Source organism: Martes martes (genome assembly GCF_963455335.1).
Source record: "Martes martes genome assembly, chromosome: 13".
Lineage (NCBI taxonomy): Eukaryota > Metazoa > Chordata > Mammalia > Carnivora > Mustelidae > Martes > Martes martes.
Window position 1 is genome coordinate 25,400,536 of NC_137901.1, and position 18,949 is coordinate 25,419,484.

Below are 18,949 nucleotides of genomic sequence, written 5' to 3' on the forward strand. Positions count from 1 at the left end.
ATAAGGCCCCATGTCCTGCCAGGCATCTCTCTACCCACAGAGATCAGCAGGGACACTCTCTGGAATGACCGCAGTGTCTGTGGTCAGGAGGTGTCTTTGGGACTTAACTGGGTGCGTTTAGCCTCTTCCATGTTAAGTAGCCTCTACTCCACAGACAGGTAATGAGCCCAAAGGCTCCAGTTCCTCTGTGTCTGGCAAGCTCATAGCAGATACTCCATAAATAGCGACTAAATAGAGCAAAGTACCATGAACGTGATATTTCTTGAGTATCTACAGAGGCTGAGTAAAAATTCAGGTACTTCTACTAAAGACATCATTTGTACTAATGAGATTAGCCGGCTCATAACCAAATACTATGATGACTGGAGGGCAACAAGATGACTGGCAGAAAATTCCTTTTACCCTTTCTTTTTACCCTTTTACCTTTTCCTGGGTCAGAGGTGAGCCGTGTATTTGAGGCTCAACTCTGCCTACCACCTGCCGTCCCTTGGGTCAGAGTCAATGTCGGCACCGAGAATGAACCTAGCTGCCGGTTAGCAAAGGTGTCAGGGAGGGTAAGGGAACAATGGAGAAATCAGGAAAATCCAGACTTGCTGCTACTTTTAGTGGCTATCTGGATCCCGCTGGTCTTTTCTAGAGACCCAGAAAACAATGAAAGAGATTTCCAAAGAGGTTCAGAGAAGTCTATCATTTTGCAGTAAAGGCGCTGAAACATGTGCCACACCTGGGTCAACATCTGGTTCTCTGGACCCTTGGCACAAGAATCTTCTCACTCCTTCCTGAGGCTTCGTTTGCTAGCGGACATCAGGATGGCACAGGGGAGTGCCCTCCTCTCATCATTTCGGGGAACGTGGGATCCCAGACCAACGGCCAGGACTCAAAGACCTCACTTCTAACACATCCCCCCACCCTTCCCGGGCTCCGCAGAAAACTGCCCCATAAGGAGGTGTGTCCATTAGGGTTCCCGTGACGATTTCACCACCTTGCTCAACAGCCAGCACTGCGGGCCAACAAGTTCTTCAGTCAGGAAGTCCTTCTCAAGGACTAATCAGACGCTCTGTTGCTGCTGTTGTGCACATTAATTTTCCTCCCTTGGCACTTCTGTGCAGACAGAGAAGAGCGGCTAGCTCCTGACCTCATACAACCTTTCATATACCTTTGGCTTTCTTCCCTGAATGCTAAATCCCATGCTGGCACCCAGAGACGTTTTCTAAATGCACCAGGTTGCACTCACTCCTATCAGCTACTCTCCACATCCACAATGATTCCCCCACTACAGTGAAAAGCTGGAAATGACTACAGCTTCCTAAGGGACAAGGTGATAGATGAGCTCTCTCGGAAAGAGGCCACCAGGATGCCAAATAATCCCTAATAGGGCCGAATCCCAGTTGTGGGCGGTTGGAGAGCCCAATTTCCTCTGAGCCCCTTCTTCCCATCTCATGGGACTCAGCCTGCCCTAGGTTATCCCCACTTTGTAGGGCTCGGAGAAGGCAAGGGTTTTCCCCATCCCCTTCTCCTTACATTAGTTGAAATAACAAAATAAATAATCCAGTGCATGGCTACCCCCCAAATGGAGGCTGCACCTGGGCTGCTCCTTCAGGGCAGGGCCGGTGACTTGCCACACAGAGCTCCCTGGCAGAGTGTAGAACCTCAGCATCCTCCAGCGGCTCCCACTCTCCTGCACCCAAGTGGCTAAGGGGGAATGCCAGCTCAGCCAATCACCCCAGTTTCAATCTACCTTTAGTTCCCTCTGAAATTCTCCCCTGTGGGTGAATGTGGGGTGGCAGAGCTGTTCCGCCATCCCAATGACCTCAAAAAGCTCAGCAAAGTTGGTGGCCAGAGGAAAAGGGCCCACCAGGGACCGACTGTATGGACTGGGCCTGGGCTAACAGTGCCATCTCAGGAGTCTTAACTGAGTGACTACTGTGTGCAAAGCCCTAGGGCAGGAGTGGTCAGGGATAAAGAAGCAGCCCTAGCGCTCATCTCAAGGTCGACCAGCTGGCTGAGGGGACAGTCAAATGTACATGGAAGCATTTGATTCAGCATGAATTTGTGCCCCAGGAGCCCCCTCCCAAAAAGGCTTTGTCCTCTGGGCTTATCCGGTTATCAGGGAAGAGAGTCAGGTTTACATGTGTATTTAAAATTTTAATTTCAGTCTTTTTTTTTTTTTTTTTTTTTAGAGAGAGAGAGCAAGTAGGGAGGAAGGGGCAGAGGGAGAGGGAGAGATCCCATACAGGCTCCGTGCTCAGTGCAGAGCCTGACGCGGGGCTCGATTCCATGACCTGAGATCACGACCTGATCCAAAATCAAGAGTCGGACGCTCAACCAACTGAGCCAACTGGGTGCCCCAAGGCAGGTTTTAGTTTAACCAGACCCCATCTCCACCCTTCTGAGGCTCTTCTTCATAATGAGCCTATGTCTCAGTTCTACCTACCAGGAAAGGATCAAATATGAGCCTTTTGTGATTTCTTCTTTAAAGTCACTTGCATTCATTTTGTCTAACTCCACGTACCCAAGCCAACAGTTCAACTGCTTTCTGGAGGTGGGATTGGGGTGCTCGTGGTACTAGGGTGCCCCCTCCCACAGGCCTCCCCCAGTCCTGCTCCATCAGCCTAGGGTCTGGCCGACTCCCCACCCACCATCCTCCAGGGGCATGAACCTGGCCATGAAAGGATGCCATCGGGCAAAGGAGGCAGGTGAAGGGGAAGTGGGAGCACAAGTTGTTCTCTGCCCCCTGGAAGCCTTTTTGGAGTGACAGGTGAATGAGACTGGAGGGAATGGGTGGGAAGAAGGGGCCCAGAAAAGGTGATTAAGGGGATGGGGGGGGAAAAAAAGGAAGATTCTGGAAGATTCCAGAGCCAGACACCTACTGACCAAATGACAGAGAACTAGTATTTTGGTCTCTCATTTATCAGCCATTTATGCCCCCTATCCAAGAATTTAATCCTTCCCTGGAACCCTCTGGTTCTTGAGTCCCCAGACCCAAGCCCACCTTTGCCCCTGAAGAGTTAAGGGAGTCTTTAGGTAGGAAATCCCAGGGTAATTGGCAGGCAGTGCTCTGACATGCCAGGCCTCAGGCCATGGCTAGAGGGATTCAGGAACCCTGAATAGGGTTCCTGACCAAGTACTGGCAGTCTAGTGGCAGGGACAACAGTCCTCCATGGAAGGATACCTATTACAGTAAAGCAAAGTAAATGGCCAAATGGGGGGAGGGGCAGGTGAGAGACCTGGGTTCAAGTCCCAGCTGGGTCAGGTCATGACACCTCCATGGACTTCAGTTACAAAGTGGCATGGAGAAGCTAGAAAGGCCCCCAGAGGTCATTGAGTTCCCTGATTTTTACAGGAGGAAGCTGAGGACGAGAAGAATTTCTACCCAGTTTGTGGCAGAGCAAATAGGAGAGAAACTGGGTCTCTTGCCTCCTCCCCTACCCACAACCCCAACCCAGGGTTCTCGTCCGGCCTCCTGCCCAAGAAACAATGAAACACACACAAACAACCTGTAGTGTGAGAGGGCAGCCATCCCCCCACACCACGGTGGACAAAGCCCTGCAGCCCAAGAAAGATCTAGAACTGAGGCCACCGACCATCTTTGCTTAGGACAGAGGAGAGAGGAGTTTATTTAATTGGTGCCATGGGACTGAAGTCAGACACAAGCAAGCAGGCTCAGGGCAATGTGTGAATGCAGCTGCTCTGAAATTTTGAAGAAGTGAGTGCAGGAGCCCATGTCTCTCTGGACAGGAACAGCACGAAGCTGGACTTGTGGTTCCTTTCAGCCTCCAGTCCCATGGTCTTCCAGGAACAAGGTATCAGCAAAAACAGATGGACAACCAGGGGATATAGGATGCCTGAGGGTCACCAGAGCAGCTCTCTCTTTCCTACCGGCCCCAGACCCCACACCTGTGTGGGTGCCCCCTTGGGATCTCACAGGCAAGCAGCAGGGAGAGAAGCAGCGGGCTCCAGCAGAGAACAGGAAGCTGGATGGCTTGGGAGCAGGGGGCACTGACAGCTTACCCCCACATTCTGCCCCTCTAGGTCCTCTGCTCACCTGGACCAGAAGTGATCTCAAATGCACTGAACCTGAACCCTAGGAGCCCCACTGTTTGCGAGATCTATCACCAATGCTGATGTGCGAACCTCCAAGTTCATTCAGGCTACGACCGTATACAATTCAACACCTCATTTATCCACTCCCCTCTCAACGGACATGCAGTTGTTTGCAGGTATTGATGCAAAAATTGTCAAATGACCAAGAAAAAAAAAATCAAACCAAAAACCTCAAGAATCTATGTGTTTTTGAGGAAGGTGTGCTTCACTGTGGGCTGGGTGTTCGGGGAGAACCTTCCAGAGAGCGGACCACACCCTCCCCTCTCTTATTTCCTGCTCTCTCCATATAACCTAGCCCAGGAGAGCCATCACAAAGCCAGCCCAGGAACCCCGACAGACAAGACACGTGACCACCCTCAGAAGGCACACAAAGCTGGTTCCCTACCTGCTGTGGGGGAGCTCGGCCTCGGGAGAAGGAACAGCTGCTGTCCAGCTGCTCACTGCAGTCTGTTGTCCACTGCAGGAGAGAAAGGAGTGGTCAGTGATGGCTGGACACGTAGGCTCGTCCTCACCCTGCCGGGGCCTTCCTGGGACAGCCCTGCCCTTCTGCAGGAGAGCCGGGATAAAATCCTACTTGGCCATTTTCAAAGACAAATCCTTCCCTACCAGCAGGTTCACTTTGGCATCTCCAAATTCCACCTTGAGGTGACCCCTCTGGTGCATGCTTGGGGAAGGCAAAGTTCCTTCCCTTAACCCAAGCCCACCAAAGGGATCGAGACCGGCTGCCTCGCAGAGTCAACCACATAGGACACAGGGTGATTTACGTTGAACAACCAGCAGCATATCTGACTGCCTGAGCTGGAGGGGGGCACAGACGTGTGGAACTTCACATGAACCCAGCTCCAGCGGATAAGGGGCCCGTGGGCTGACAGGAAGAGCCCCAGACTGGCCATCAGAAGCCTGGCTCCAGCTCAGTCCCAGCACTCACTCCTCAAGAGCTCAGAGACCGGGGGTGCCCCAAAGTGTGGTCTGATGACCACTTGCATGAGATTCCCCCAAACCTGCCACGCAGAGGTCCCTGAGCCCTACCCTCTACCCTCGGTGAGGGTGGGGCTGAGCTGCGGCATTTTGACAAGCTCCCCTCGTGACGCACCAGAGGCTTGAGAGCCACTGAAATCATGGATTTCCCAGGGCTTGTCCGGTCACCTACAAAACGCAGCCAGCAAGGCTGGTGACTGCAAGGCTGAAATGAAGGACTTCTGTAAACCTATAAAGACACCGTAGAGATGTGAAGTAGTAGTAACAGCATAGCTTTTCCTCTTTAAGGTGCCATGGAGCTATGTGGCGGTATTTTTATTATTGTGTTAAATGCTAGCTAGCCCCTTAGGCTAATGTTGAACACTGCCCTTGACCTACACCCTGTGTTGATACACAAAGAACAGAGGAGTCCAATATCAATATTTGACATACTTGGTCAAAACAGAGGGAGCGTGAACGGCTCAAGGCCAGTGCAGTCTGGATGTTGGAAAACCTTAGCTGGCCACACCCTCCTGACTGTGGGTCAAGGGCATGACCTTTGTTACAGGTACCAGTATACTCTTAGCTATCCAAACAAAATAACATGAGAGCCACAAGCATAGGAGCCACAGAGGTAATTTTAAATGATTTAGCAGCCAGATTTTATAAAGGAAAAGGTTAACTTAAATTTAATAATATATTTTATTTCTCTCAATATACCCCAAATAAGATCCCTTCAACAGGTAATTAATATAAAACATTATCTTTTAAAAAGATTTATTTATTTGAGAGAGAGCGAGCGAGAACATGCACGCACGCATATGTGTTGGGGGGAGGGGCAGAGGGAGAGAGAATCTCAAGCAATTCCCTGCTGAATGTGGAGCCCCAAGTGGGGCTCGATCTCATCACCTTGAGATCATGACCTGTGCCAAAATCAAGAGCTGGGCCCTTAACCGACTGAGCCACCCAGGTGCTCCTAAAACATTATTAATGAGATCTTTTCTATTCTTTCCACACCAAGTTTTTGAAATCCACTTAGAGCACATGTCCAGCTGGGCACTGCAGAGGAGCTGACCCCTGCAGACTGGGATTCCCAGACTCCTGCGTTGGCTGGCTTCCAGCTCTGCCTCACCACTGGGAGGCAGGAAGAAGGCGTTTCTCCTTTCCCTCTATGCTTCAGGAGGCCCTACCGGCAGGGACTGGGTCTCCTTCATGGCTCCAGACCTCACCAGAGGTGAGGAGTCATGATCTTGACTCCTGGACTTTGGCAACCCATCTCTCCTCCTTCTGTGCCTCAGGCCCAGAGGTGGGATTGCTGACCTCTGGCTTGTTTTGCTTCTCAGTTCTATCACCTGGGTAACCAACTGCCTGGAATAAATTTCCTCTGTCTGGGTATTTGCAGTCTCAAAGCATCTCCCCCAAGATATTTACTAGTTGTATTAATTATTAATTATAACAAATATATTTGTTAATTATGTGAAGGAAAGTGAGAAATCCGCCGAACACCACCTTAACCGAGAGATGGGGGATAACACTGGCCTTAACGAAGCCTATCAGCTTCATGGACTCCCCAGTATGATGTGTCGAAGACGGCCCATCCCTTCTGAAGCGTTCTTGCCAAGAATGGACAACCTCCATCTAATCAGGAGGAAACACCAGGCAACCCAAACAGAACAACTTTCTAGGAAACAGGTAACCAGCAGTCCTCAAGTCAAGGTCATGGAAAACCAGACCCAAGAAGGGTACACAGATTGGAGGAGAATAAGGAGACATGGCAACTTGATGCCAACCTGGATCCTGGAACAGAAAATCAGACATTCGTGAGAACCAGTGAAATTCAGATAAAGTCTCATGATACCAATGTTAATTCCCGAGTTCTCATGATGGTACTATGGTGATGTAAGGTGTTCGTATTAGGGGAAGATGGATAGGTCCGTGGGAACATGCTATACTATGTTTACACCTTCAAGTTTAGTTAAAATAATTTCAAAATAATAAGTAATACGTACCTGTATGTATACACACATATTTTTGAATGATATATATAGACACACATATGTACGTACATATGTGCATAAAGTGCTTAAACTATTATAAAGACCGTTTTTATATCCTCGCAGTGGCTTCTCCTTTCCTGGCTGGGATGGCCAAGGCACGCAGGGACTATAGGCTGGGATCACGCGCCCTCCACGCCATCCTAGGACAGCCTTGTGGAGAAAGGCTTCCCCCAACCCAGGTGTCCCCAACACCTCATCCCCAGCTGCAGAGCACCTGGGTGACATCTCCTGGAACAGTGACTTGTTGGTGGGCACACTGCTGGGGTGAGCAAGCAGGGTGGGGACGATGGCTCCTCTTGCCAAGCAAGCAGAGAAAAGGCTAATAAGGTTTCACTCACTGCTAGAGGCAAACTTGGGCCCCGGTTAGTCTTTCGGAGAGGGGTCCTGAGCTCCTGAGAGATGTCCCTTCCTCGTCAAAGCCATCCTTAACTCAGTATCCGCCCACCAGAAGCCATTTCTCGGGCGCTTTCGGAGGGGGACCTGCAATAAACACCTCCCTTCCCAGGAGAAGCGAGCCCTCCGATAACAGTGATGCCACGTGGACGGCGAGGCTGAGAGGAGGAAGAGTGTGCCCTAGGCAGGCGGCTGGGGGGGTGGGTGCGGGGAAGGAAAATGGTCAAGTGGGGATTCCTGGAGAAGCACGAGCCTGGACATGGACATAGGCAGTGGGACAGCCGCCAGCTCAGAGGCTGATGGCAGCAAGCACGACTCTCTGGTCAAGGCACTCGGAGATTTTTCCGGTAGACAGGGTCGAAGAAGGGGGGCGACCCTGCTAGGGAAGGGCATCATCAGAGCCAAGTCAGGGAAGGTTAACTAGTCCGGGTGGGGGCAGGGCAGGGCGGGAAGCGGGGCAGGAGGCTTGGGTCCAGCATCCAGGTTCCCACTGGCAATGGAGGCAAAGACGGAAATGAAGAAACGGATCTGGGAGTGCAGTACAGACAAGCAGCAAGCAGAGGGGCTGCTCCGTGTGAGGGAGAACAAGCAAGGTGGTCAAGTCTGCAGAAACCCACCCCAGAGACCCAGTCAGGGCTGGATAGAGGCAGGTCCCTGGGCAAAGTGGTTGCGGAAGGGGCTGTGGTCCAGCTGGGCATAGCTTTCCTGTCCCCCCTCCCCCCGGAGGGAATTCAGTGTGAATCCCTGCACTTATCCCACAGAGCTGTGCCCACGGGGCTGGGCTCCGAGGCACCCAGGTCCAGCAGGCACCCAGCTCCAGCGCCAGAAGGAGCAGCTGGGATCACCCCCAGCGGGGATGAGGGTTCCTTCCTCGGTCCCTAAAGCCCGTTGGGAACTCTCCCTTCCCCACTCCAAAGCTCCTCCCCACCTCTGCTGGGACTGCTCCTAGGCCCTACCCCCCACCCACTGCCTCCCCCTCGCCTTTTCGGAGCCATCGCCTAGAAAAATCTCCGGACGCAGACCTTCCCTGAATTTGTCCTTATCTGTCTGAGATGATTCTAGAATGGAGAGAAGATTCTGCCTGGAGAGCAGGCCCAGCTGGCCCACCCGCCGCCTGATTCCACACTAGAGAGTTTTTCCTTCAAGGAAAACCGGTTTACTACTAGGAGCAAGTCCTCTGGGGGAAAAGGGGGTGTCCTCCTGAGAAGGTCACTGAACACAAGGAGGCAGGAAAAGTGGGACATTTTCCTATATGGAAACGATGAACATCGAATTCACGAGAGTGGTGTGGGGCCTCCCGCCTGCTGCTATGATTTATTTCTTACTTTAAAAACCTGAAACACAGATGGCACAGGGTGAAGACTCCATAAACAGGGGGAGTACAGATGCTTATTCTGTACCCCAAATAGATGCTTCTTCTGTTACTCTTCGCTCTTATCGGCACAATTAAATTATCTCACAGCAGGGGCACCTGGCTGGCTCGGCTGGGGGAGCAGGCGACTCTTGATTTCAGGGTTACAAGTTCAAGCCCCACATTGGGTGTGGAGATCACTTACTAAACTTAAGCAATTTTTAAAAATTCATAATAAAAAATTATAATCTGCTCTCTTGTCATTTGCATCCAAGGAGGGACAATATTTTAGGAGCCGACTTGGTTAAAGACAGGGGGAACCCATGGAGCCCTGGGGGAGGAAAAGCACAGAGTGGGGGGAGGCTGAGGGTATACTTGTCAGCGGTATGAAGCCCACCAGGGACTCCACTTCCCAATATCCAAGTACATTTCAAGGCTTGAGCCAAACCAACAAGTTGACTCAGTACAGGACGAGACAAAGAGACAAATGACAAAACCGCATCCATGCACCTACAGATGTACAAATGGGAATTTAGATCCTAGATTATATTATGATGAGGCTAGTGTTTCCAGTCAGGGGAAAGGAGAGATTATCAATAAACACTGGGATTGAGACAACTGGAGGAAAATGAGGAAAAATTACCCCCGATGTCTGCCTCACACTGTCAACAGCACATTCCAAGTTGATCAAATGCCAAGATATGAGTTTTAGACTACAATTGGTGTGACAAAAGGAATCCTGGGCAAAATGAAAGGCAAGTGAAAGGCTATGTGTGGCGAGCGCGTGTATAACAAAAATGAGTTTGTCACAATGTATCTAGATTTCATTTACATCTACCCTATGACTTATGTTAACATTTACTCCTCATAGCCATCTAGGCACCTTTCCTATGCCCACTTTGCAAATACGGGATTTGAGGCATAGCATGGCTGATAACTTGCCCAGGGTTACACAGCCAAAAAGTGGCAGAATGAGTAAAGGCATAAATAGCTTTTAATTCAAAGAGCCAATAAAAGTGTTGGATACTAAATGTAATGTGTGATCTTGGATTAGACACTGAACCAGAAATTTTTTTTTATTATAGAAAAATATACAGAACATAAAATGTACCATTTTCAAGAGTGTATTTCAGCAGCATTAAGTTCATTCACATTATCCTGCAGCTGTCACCACCATCTATCTCCAGGACTTTTTCTTTCCTTTTTTTTTTTTTTTTGAAGATTTTGTTTATTTTTTGAGAGAGAGAGAGCAGGAGCGGGGGGTGGGGTGTGCAGAGGGAGAAGCAGATTCCCCGGTGAGCAGGGAGCCCCATGAGGGACTCAATCCCAGGACCCTGGGATCATGATCTGAGCCAAAGGCAGACACTCAACCAACTGAGCCACCCAGGCGCCCCATCTCCAGGACTTAACTTTATCATCTCAACCTGAAACTCTGTCCCCATCAAACCCTAACCCCTACTCCTGTCCTCCCAACCCCTGCCACCGATTTCACTCTTCTGCTTTCATTCTCGGCGAGCTTTGCTATTCTAAGTGTCTCGTCAAGTGGAGTCATACAGTGGCTGTCCTTTTGTGTGTGGCTTATTTCACTGAGCATAAAGTCCTCGAGGTTCATCCATTTGCACATGTCACAGTATTTCCTGTTCTTCTTGAGCCTCAATATTATTTCATTGTATGGACAGACCACAGTTGGTTTATCCAGTCATCTACTGATGGGCACTTGGGTTATTTCCACCTTTTGGCTATTGTGAATAATGCTGCTATGAACATGGGTGTATAAATATCTGTCCATGTCCTTGCTTTGAGTTCTTTGGGGTATATATCCAGAAGTAGAATTGCGCATCACATGGTAATTCTATGTTTAATTTTTGAGGAATCTATAATTTCTTCCTTCTTCCTCTTTTCCTTTCCCTTGTTTTCTTCCTTCTTTCCCTCCTTCCTTCCTTTTCCTCCTTCTTTCTTTTTTTTTTTCTTGCTATAAAGGATATTACTGGGAAAACTGGTGAAATATAAAGTCTATGCATTAAATAATAATACTGTTTCAGTGTTTATTTCCTATACTATGACTATGTAAGAGAATGTCCCTGTTCTTAGAAAATACACATTGAAGTGTTTAGCAATAAAGGAGAGTCTGCACCTTACTCTCAAATACATAAAAAAAAGAATCCCTTTATAGAATCTCTTTCTCTCTCTTTCTCCCGAGAGAAGTGAGAGGCAGAAAGCAAAGTGGTAAAATATGAAAATCGGATACTCCGGGTGAAGGATCGTCAGGAATTCTTGGTACTATTGTTGACATTTTATTTATATCTGTATTTATTTCAAAGTGAAAAATCATTTAAAAAGTCATCTTATTCAGGGCTTCTTAAGCAAGGGGGTGGTAGGGCCACCCAGGGAAGAGTTTGAGGGCTCCTTGTCCACGGAGAGGAGAAACGAGAAGGGGAGGCGGGAGCAGAGACTGGTGGGCAGCCCACGCTCCATCCTGGTGATGCTCCAGAAAAGCCTTGTGTGTGAGAGGGAGGAGGCACTGCCCTAGAGCTGAGATTTGAGAGAGGAACAAAAGGCTTTTTGCACGTGCCTTAAAAAGAAAAAAAAAACAACAAAACTTTGCTGTTGTAGAGGCAGCATAATGTAGTGATTAGGAGCTCGAGTTCTTGACGCTGTGAATCTTGAGTTCTCACTCCTGCTCTATTACTCTCTGACCTTGGGCAGGCCACTTTATCCCTAAACTCAATTCCTGTCCCCCCTCCCCATAATAATGAACAGGAACTAGCAACAGGAGAGAGGTTAAGTGGATGACAACTGGAGTAAGACCACCTGGTTCAGACCTCAGACTGGCCACACGCTTGCTGTGTGACGTTGGTCTGCTTATTCAACCTCTCTGTGCCTTAGTTTCCTCCCCTGTAAACTAGTAACAATAACAGTATCTTCACAGAATTGTTGCGAAGAGCAAATGAGTTAATATGGATGCACTTCAGTGTTCTCTGTTAGTTCCTGCTCATCTCCTTGGTCTCCTAGGACTCAATCTTAGACCCTCTTCTCTAAGCTCATTCCTGGGCTTAAGATGCCATCCGTATGCTGCTACTGAGAGATGTAAGTCTCCAGGTCATTCCTCTCCTCTGAACACCACCTCCGCACACCCACCTGCTTCACTGGCATTTCCACCAAGACGTTAATGCTATCTTAAACCTTTCATGGTCCAAAACTCAACTCTTGGGGCCCCCAAGCTGTTCCTCGAAGCAGGACACGCTCCCACACCAGAGCTGGGCCCTCAACATTCCCTTTGCCTGGAACGCTGGTTCCCACGTGGCCTCATTTTCTTACTTTCTTCAAGTCTTTGCTCTAAAGTCTGAGTAAGCTCCCCGGGACAGCCCAGCACTATCCCCTCTCCTGCCCACTCAGGTGTAGAACACCTTCTACCATCCCATTTCCTTCTTGGTCTGTCATCGGTCTTTCTCCATTCGAAAGGAAGCCTGGGAGATGGGGGGGGGGGCAGGGATTATGGTTCATTCTGTTCTTGAGTTTATCCCCAGAGCCTAGAACAGGGCTTGAATGAACAAAACCTTAGCTCTAATTATACCTCTCTCTTAAACCAATAGTGATTCGCAGAGGCAGATTTAAAACAATTATACTTTGTGTCACAACCCACCAAACAATGTGTAGACCATGCTAAAAAAAATGACTATGCTAAAAATTACAGGTATGCGAGTTCAACGTTGTAAAAGGTACATAAAGAAAAAACAGTACCCAAAATAACATTAGTTGTATCACAAAGTCAAGCTGGGTTTCTTCCTCTGTTTCCTGATTACCTCTGTATTTCCAATTGTTGTTTTAAAAGTAAAATAAAATTTTAACTCTTTAAAAAATGACAGGTAATCAGACTAAAAAGGGCGCAACTTCACTAGACACCAAGAAAATGCAAATTAAGAGGGCAAGAGATGATCTGTCTCAATACACCAGTGGTGGCATGAAAAACAGAACATTCTAGGAAACAATCTGACAATAGCTATTAAAAATGATTCTATTTCTCAGCATCTACCTAAATAAACACTCTTACATGTGCAGGAGGAGGCACGTTCTGTAACATTCGTTGACATATCTTACATTTCCAGGGGAAAACTCATAAGTTCCCTGAATCCCCCTCAGCAGGTGCATGTAACTATGGGACATCCATGGCACAGACTATGATGTAGCCATTAAACAGAATACTGTGGGTGTACAAGGCTGGAAGAATCCCTGGGGCATATAGCAAGGTAAAAGATGTAGGTTATTGAGCAATATATTCACTGGCTATGATTAGTGATTTTTTTTTAAATTTTTATTTATCTGTCAGGGAGAGAGAGCACACAAGCAGGGGGAGTGGCAGGTGGAGGGAGAGGGAGAAGCAGGCTCTCTGCTGAGCAAGGAGCCCGATGCGGGACCCAATCCCAGGACCCTGAGATCATGGCCTGAGCCGAAGGCAGATGCTTAACCGACTGAGCCACCCAGGCATTCCTGGCTTATGATTTTGAAATAATGTACTTCTATAAATCCTATGTTATATATAGGTTGGTAAAAGCATGAAAAATGATGAAGTTCACTCACCAATCAAGGCGGTGGTAAGAGGTAGCAGCTAAGGGAGATTTTATTGCTAATATTAGAATTCTTGGGTATCCTAAGAACTATGCATAGAGTACTCATGTGAGTAAAAATGAATCATATCTCTAAGAAATTGAGGCCCCATGCTCAAGCATCCTACAATTCCCCTTCAACTCACTTCTTCAGTTAAGCCTTTCATGGGTGGTCCACCATTGAGGGCTTCCTCCTCCGAGCAAAGTCGGCAGGGGAGTGGGTGCAAAGGGCAGGAGGCGACAAAGTAATGGGATAGAAGGGGGATGAGGGAACAGTGAACAGGGAAGGCAGAATGAAGGAAAAACACGAAGAGAAAGAGAAGGAAAAACACTGTGAGTGGGAGAAGTCACGCCATCCTGAATATTTGTATCCCATTCTTCTTATCCACATGGTTACACTGCTCTTGTGAAGGACACTCAGCATTTTAGACAAAGCCTAGGAGCCTTAAGTGCCTGACATCCTCAAAAAGGACCATAGGAAGTTCTTTTCACCCTCACTGGTTCATTTCACCTGTGACCGAGGATTTATGGGGAAATATGCTTCCAGTAAATGTATCTGCTCTTTACAATGTTCTTACGTCCTATGCATTCGACAGTGGAGCGCGAGGCAGATGGACAGAAGTGGGGAGGGAAGGGTTGGGGCCCAGCTCAGCCACCACAAAGCAGTGTGGTTTGGTCCCATCCCACCTCTGTCCTCCAGCAGGCTTCTCTCCTGTGGAACAGGGCTATTATCCTCCATTCTCTCAAAGACAGAGGGAAGACAACTTTCAGGAGGTGCCTTATGGACTTGGAATCCACTGGAGGGCAGGCACTCCTGATATGTATATGGGGGGGGCATGAAATTTTATTTTATTTTATTTATTTATTTTTTAAGATTTTATTTATTTGACAGAGATCACAAGTAGGCAGAGAGGAGGGGGGAAGCAGGCTCCCCACTGTGCAGAGAGCCCGATGCGGGGCTTAATCCCAGGACCCCGGGATCATGACCTGAGCCGAAGGCAGAGGCTTAACCCACTGAGCCACCCAGGTGCCCCGTAATTTTAAATATGGTATCCCAAAAGCATTGGGAAAGGTAGAACAAACATTCTCGTGGTTACTCATCTAAAGAAAAGGAAGCTCACTGGCTCGCTCGCTCTATCTATCTTCTCTATCTATCTAATCTCTTTCCATTCATCCATTGATCCTTCCATTCGTCCATCCATCTTTCTTCCTAGTTGTTGCTAAAGGAGGGCAGGGGGAGAACACAACTGTACAAGCTCCATGAGGCATTTTCTTCTGAGGGCCAACCATCATCTCTCATATCCTAAAAAAAAAATGATCTCGCCAACTGAAAAGCAACATTATTCTCCATTCTCTCAAGTTTTCTCAACGTTTCCAAGATTCTTCACAATTTTCCTCTCCCAGAGACATCAAAACACCACCGCAGACAGGCAGATGGGGACATTCTCTGAGGGTTTTTTTTTTTTTTTTTGGTTCTTCGCTTCCATTTAAAATAGTCATCAGGTTAAATAAGAAAAAGCAAAAAGGCTCTAGCAGAAAGAATTCCCTTAAAGCTGTGTCAACAGAAACTTTATTATTTTTTTTTTTAAGAAGTGTGCCATACAAATACATCTAACCCCAGCCTTGCCGAGAGCTGTCCACCGCTGCCCTTCCTCTGGAGTCCGCGCCCCAGCTGTGTCTGCAAGCGTCTGATAGTGGGTTTGGTGGGCATAGGGTTAAAACATCCCTCCTTGGCCAGCGGCACACAGGCAGACCCCGGGCTCTTGCCAGGTGTTCGCATTCTTCCAGGGAATTTCAGGGATCGCAGGAAGTTAAGGAACACATCGGATGTTGCACGTGGCCATGTTTTCCACACAGCCTCCCAACAAACATCTGTTTGAAAGCCCCTGCAGATGTGGACATCCAAGCATGGTCAGGCCCGACCTCTCCCAGAAGCAGGAGCCACAAGGGCAAGGCCCAGAGCGAGAGAGCACAGGGAGGCCAGAGACACCAGAAGGGGCCCTGCTTCCAGAATTTTCTCCCCAGTGGCTGCTGTGGGAACAGAAATTCTACCGTTGGTCAGGTATTCCTCTGGGGTGAAGCTTCACGGCATCTTTGGACACTCTTCCTATGAGAAGAGCCTACCTCACGAGGAGGAGCCTCCAAAGGGGACCCCGCTGGAGGCCGCTGGAGGCCACAAGGGTCTGGGAGGCGTGCAGCATGGGCCGGCCAGCCCCTCGGCCCATCCACGGGGCCTGGAGTATGCAAGAGTCCATCCACCTAATTCCCTCCCTTTCCTGCCCTCCATGACCCAAAGAGGTTCATTTCCATTGGAAATGGTCCAGTCTAGTCTGAGCCCGTCCCCCTCCCCACCACTCCAGGGGATGATACTGCTAAGTGTACGATAAAGGCGGTTGAAACTAACCCATCCTCAGACAAGGCACCGGCTCCTTGCAATCACCTGTACACCCCCAGGTCACCCACCCCTGCCTCAGTTTCTGTACTCCATAAGACTGCTCTACTGGATCACGGCCACCTTTCCTGGCACGTGTCGATGTCGGCGACAGTGGCTTCTCTGCCCTGCCAATCAGCTCCACCGGCCCTCCTCTTGGTCTCTTCTCTGCTCAACACTTCCACGCTCGTGCCCAGCCTTTCATTGCCAGCTGCTGCCCCTCCTGCCCTGGACTCCAAACGCCCACTCCTGGGCACTCCCCTTTGCTGTTCACTCCTGCAGGACTCCAGCCACTCACCAACTCCCTGGGACCCCCAGTCCACTGACCCACCACCCTTCAGCAGCTCTCTCTGCCTTGGGTCCTCTCTCCTGTCCTCACCTGGCTCAGTGTCAGGGAATGTGCTGTCCTGACTCCTTCCACCCCTGCCCCCCGCCCTTCTTTCCCTCCAGCGTCACTGCCCAGAGAAACCTCAGCCCCAGTTAAATTCAGTTCTGTAACTCTGCACCTGCACCTGCGCCATCGCGGCTGAAAATAGCTGGAGAAACTCACGGCTATGTTGCACAATGGGGGGGTCATTCTGGAAGCACGGCTACAAGCCTGGAAAAGCCCCCCTCTGTGATCGTGGGTGAGCCGCTGGGGACCTGAGCCAAGGTCAAGCCTTCTCCTCTACTCAAGGCCACAGCTCCATGGAGCCTTCCCTCTGCCCCAGACCACTCCCATCCATGTACGACATACTGTGGATGCTCCCGTTTTGACCTCGCTTCCCCAAATACCAGGTCTCTCCCCTTTACAGAGACAGCCCTGTAATACATAGAGGATCCGTATTACCCTCCCCATCTGCAACCCAACTCCTGAACGTTAGTCCCTGCCCCTTGATGGGCACCCCTCTAGGCAGGGTCCCCTCATGAGCCCCCATAGCTTGTCAGGTCCTTCTCGGTCTTCCTCTTCCATGGCCCAACAGCTGCCTTCGACACAGCTAACCCGCCCCCCATCTCCTTGAACACATCCTCCCCGGGGCTCCCAGCACTCCACCCCGCCTGGTTTTCCTTCCGCCTCCCTCCTGGTCTCTGATGGGTCCCTCCTCCCAACCCTGCTTGCTCAGTGCCGGCAGACCCCGGGCTTGGCATCTGCACTTGTTATCAATGTGGCCCCCTTTTCTCCCTGACTCATCCCCTCTGGCGCTCCTTTTTGCTCTGCACCTTGGTCGCCTTGCTGCCCCTGGATACTCCTCCAGCTGGGCCTTTGCTCACCCCTCACCTACTTCGGTGACATCTTCCCTTATATTCCTACTTAAAACTGCAAACCCCTTCTCGCGCTCATCACTCCCTATTTTGTTTTCTTAATTTATTTTTCTGCGCAGCAGTCATTACCCAACCCTAGAATGTAAGGCCCATGAGAGCAGAACTTTATGCCTCTTTTGCTCGCCCCCAGATACCCGCCCAGAATGGTGTTGGGCACATGGGAGATGCTAGACACACGCTTGTAGAGCAAATTTAGAACTTTAAAGACACAGAGGATAGCATCACTTCTCTCTCGGGGCCAGTTTGTCTCTTCCCTGCCCTTGTGGGGTAAGGTGTAGGATCATTATGGCTTCCAAATGTCCCAGGTTGACCCCCAGTCACGAGTTCCGGGTTTCCTCTGGCTTTCCGAATGGCCAGAGGGTCTGGGTCTTCTGCCCACCCAGACAGTGAGCCCGCTAGTTGCACTTGGCTTTTTCTCCAAAGCAGGGTACCCAGGTGGTCCCCCTCTATTGGTCAGAGGAGACCCAGCTTGAGGTAGGACAAGAGCAAGATGTGAACACCTAAGACCCAGATCCCAAACAGGAGAAGAAATGTGTCCTGTGTCTCCTTGTGCAGAAAACACCCTGCTTTTCTGTAGCTTTGGGAGCCTGTGATCACCTTTTACCTTCTAATATTCCTGAGGCAACAGGATAATCCCTATTTGCCCGCTAAGAAAATCAAGGCTCAGAGAAGCTGAGAGGTTTGCCCGAAGTCACACAGACAGCTAGAAGGACATTTGGAACCAACTCTTGAAGAAGTATCTCCTGGGGATTTACAGTATTAAGGAAAGATGCATGTGACATCACCACAACCTCTAATGGCTCACACTTTACTCTTGAGAACTCGCGGTTTCCAAATCTTGGCTCACAGTCAGCGAGTGTGCTTTCCACCCAAGCCCAGGGCTGCCGCAGACTAGCCCAGGGCCAGATGACACCACTCTGACATTCTGCTCAGAATGCCTTGGGCACCTACGTAGGGCCGGCACACAGAGCCCCCGATGAGTGCCTGAGACCAGCTCTTTGGCTGCCAACAACGGCCTGTATTTGAAATCAGAGAAAATGCTCCCAAGTTACAGCCTTTTATGATGTGTATTCTGGAGAAGCCACAATCTCCAGACGTTTCCTAGAACACAAGCTTGTGGAGGACAGGGAACTGTGCCTAGCACATAGCAGGCTCTCAATAAATGTGTGTCTAATGAATTTTGAGTCTGGCCGGGCCCCAGCCACCCAATGGGGCAGGAAGGAGGCGCAGTGGAGCAGAGGGACTCCCTGGCTGGATCCCAGGCTCTGCCACCTGGGGCCAGCCGTGCCTCAGCAATCAAGGGCCAGGCGGCTAGACGCTCCCTGGATATAGGGTCCCCCACCCACCCCATCCCCCCCGCACTGGACCCTGCACCTGCCCAGGCCCCACCGGCGCTCACCTGGGAGATGTGCGACTGCGTCTGCTCGCTCTCGCCGTCCCCCTCCGTCTTGTCCGCCAGCAGCCCCTGCACCTGGTACTCGAGCACGTAGCTGTCTATGAAGCGCTCCAGCTCCTCGATCTCCTGGGAGCGGCTGCTCCCAGCCTCGGACGAGGCCGACGCAGCGGAGGAGTTCTCCATCCCTCCAGCTCAGGGGCTGCGTGGGGGCTGCAGGAGACAGAAGAGCAGGCTGGGTGAGACGCAGCTGGAGGGAGGTGCGGATGACGCCCAGTTGAGAACCACTCCCCGGGGCGCTCCTGGGACATCCTCTCCTCCGTCCCAGCATCCCAGCCTCCCAACAACCCAGAGAAG

At 50.0% G+C, this 18,949-nt stretch overlaps 1 protein-coding gene across 5 annotated transcripts in view; it reads right to left on the bottom strand.

Moving 5' to 3' along the window:
• Nucleotides 1-18,949, bottom strand: part of CTIF (cap binding complex dependent translation initiation factor) — a 279,914-nt gene that overhangs the window by 189,312 nt on the left and 71,653 nt on the right. For all 5 annotated transcript variants that reach the window (XM_080821450.1, XM_080821446.1, XM_080821448.1 and 2 more), the window contains exons 2-3: nucleotides 18,599-18,805; nucleotides 4,490-4,561 (exon numbers count right to left, since the gene is read on the bottom strand). In XM_080821450.1, coding sequence (XP_080677576.1) covers nucleotides 4,490-4,561; nucleotides 18,599-18,778 — 252 coding nt within the window. In that variant the 5' untranslated portion in view covers nucleotides 18,779-18,805. The remainder of the gene's footprint in view (nucleotides 1-4,489; nucleotides 4,562-18,598; nucleotides 18,806-18,949) is intronic.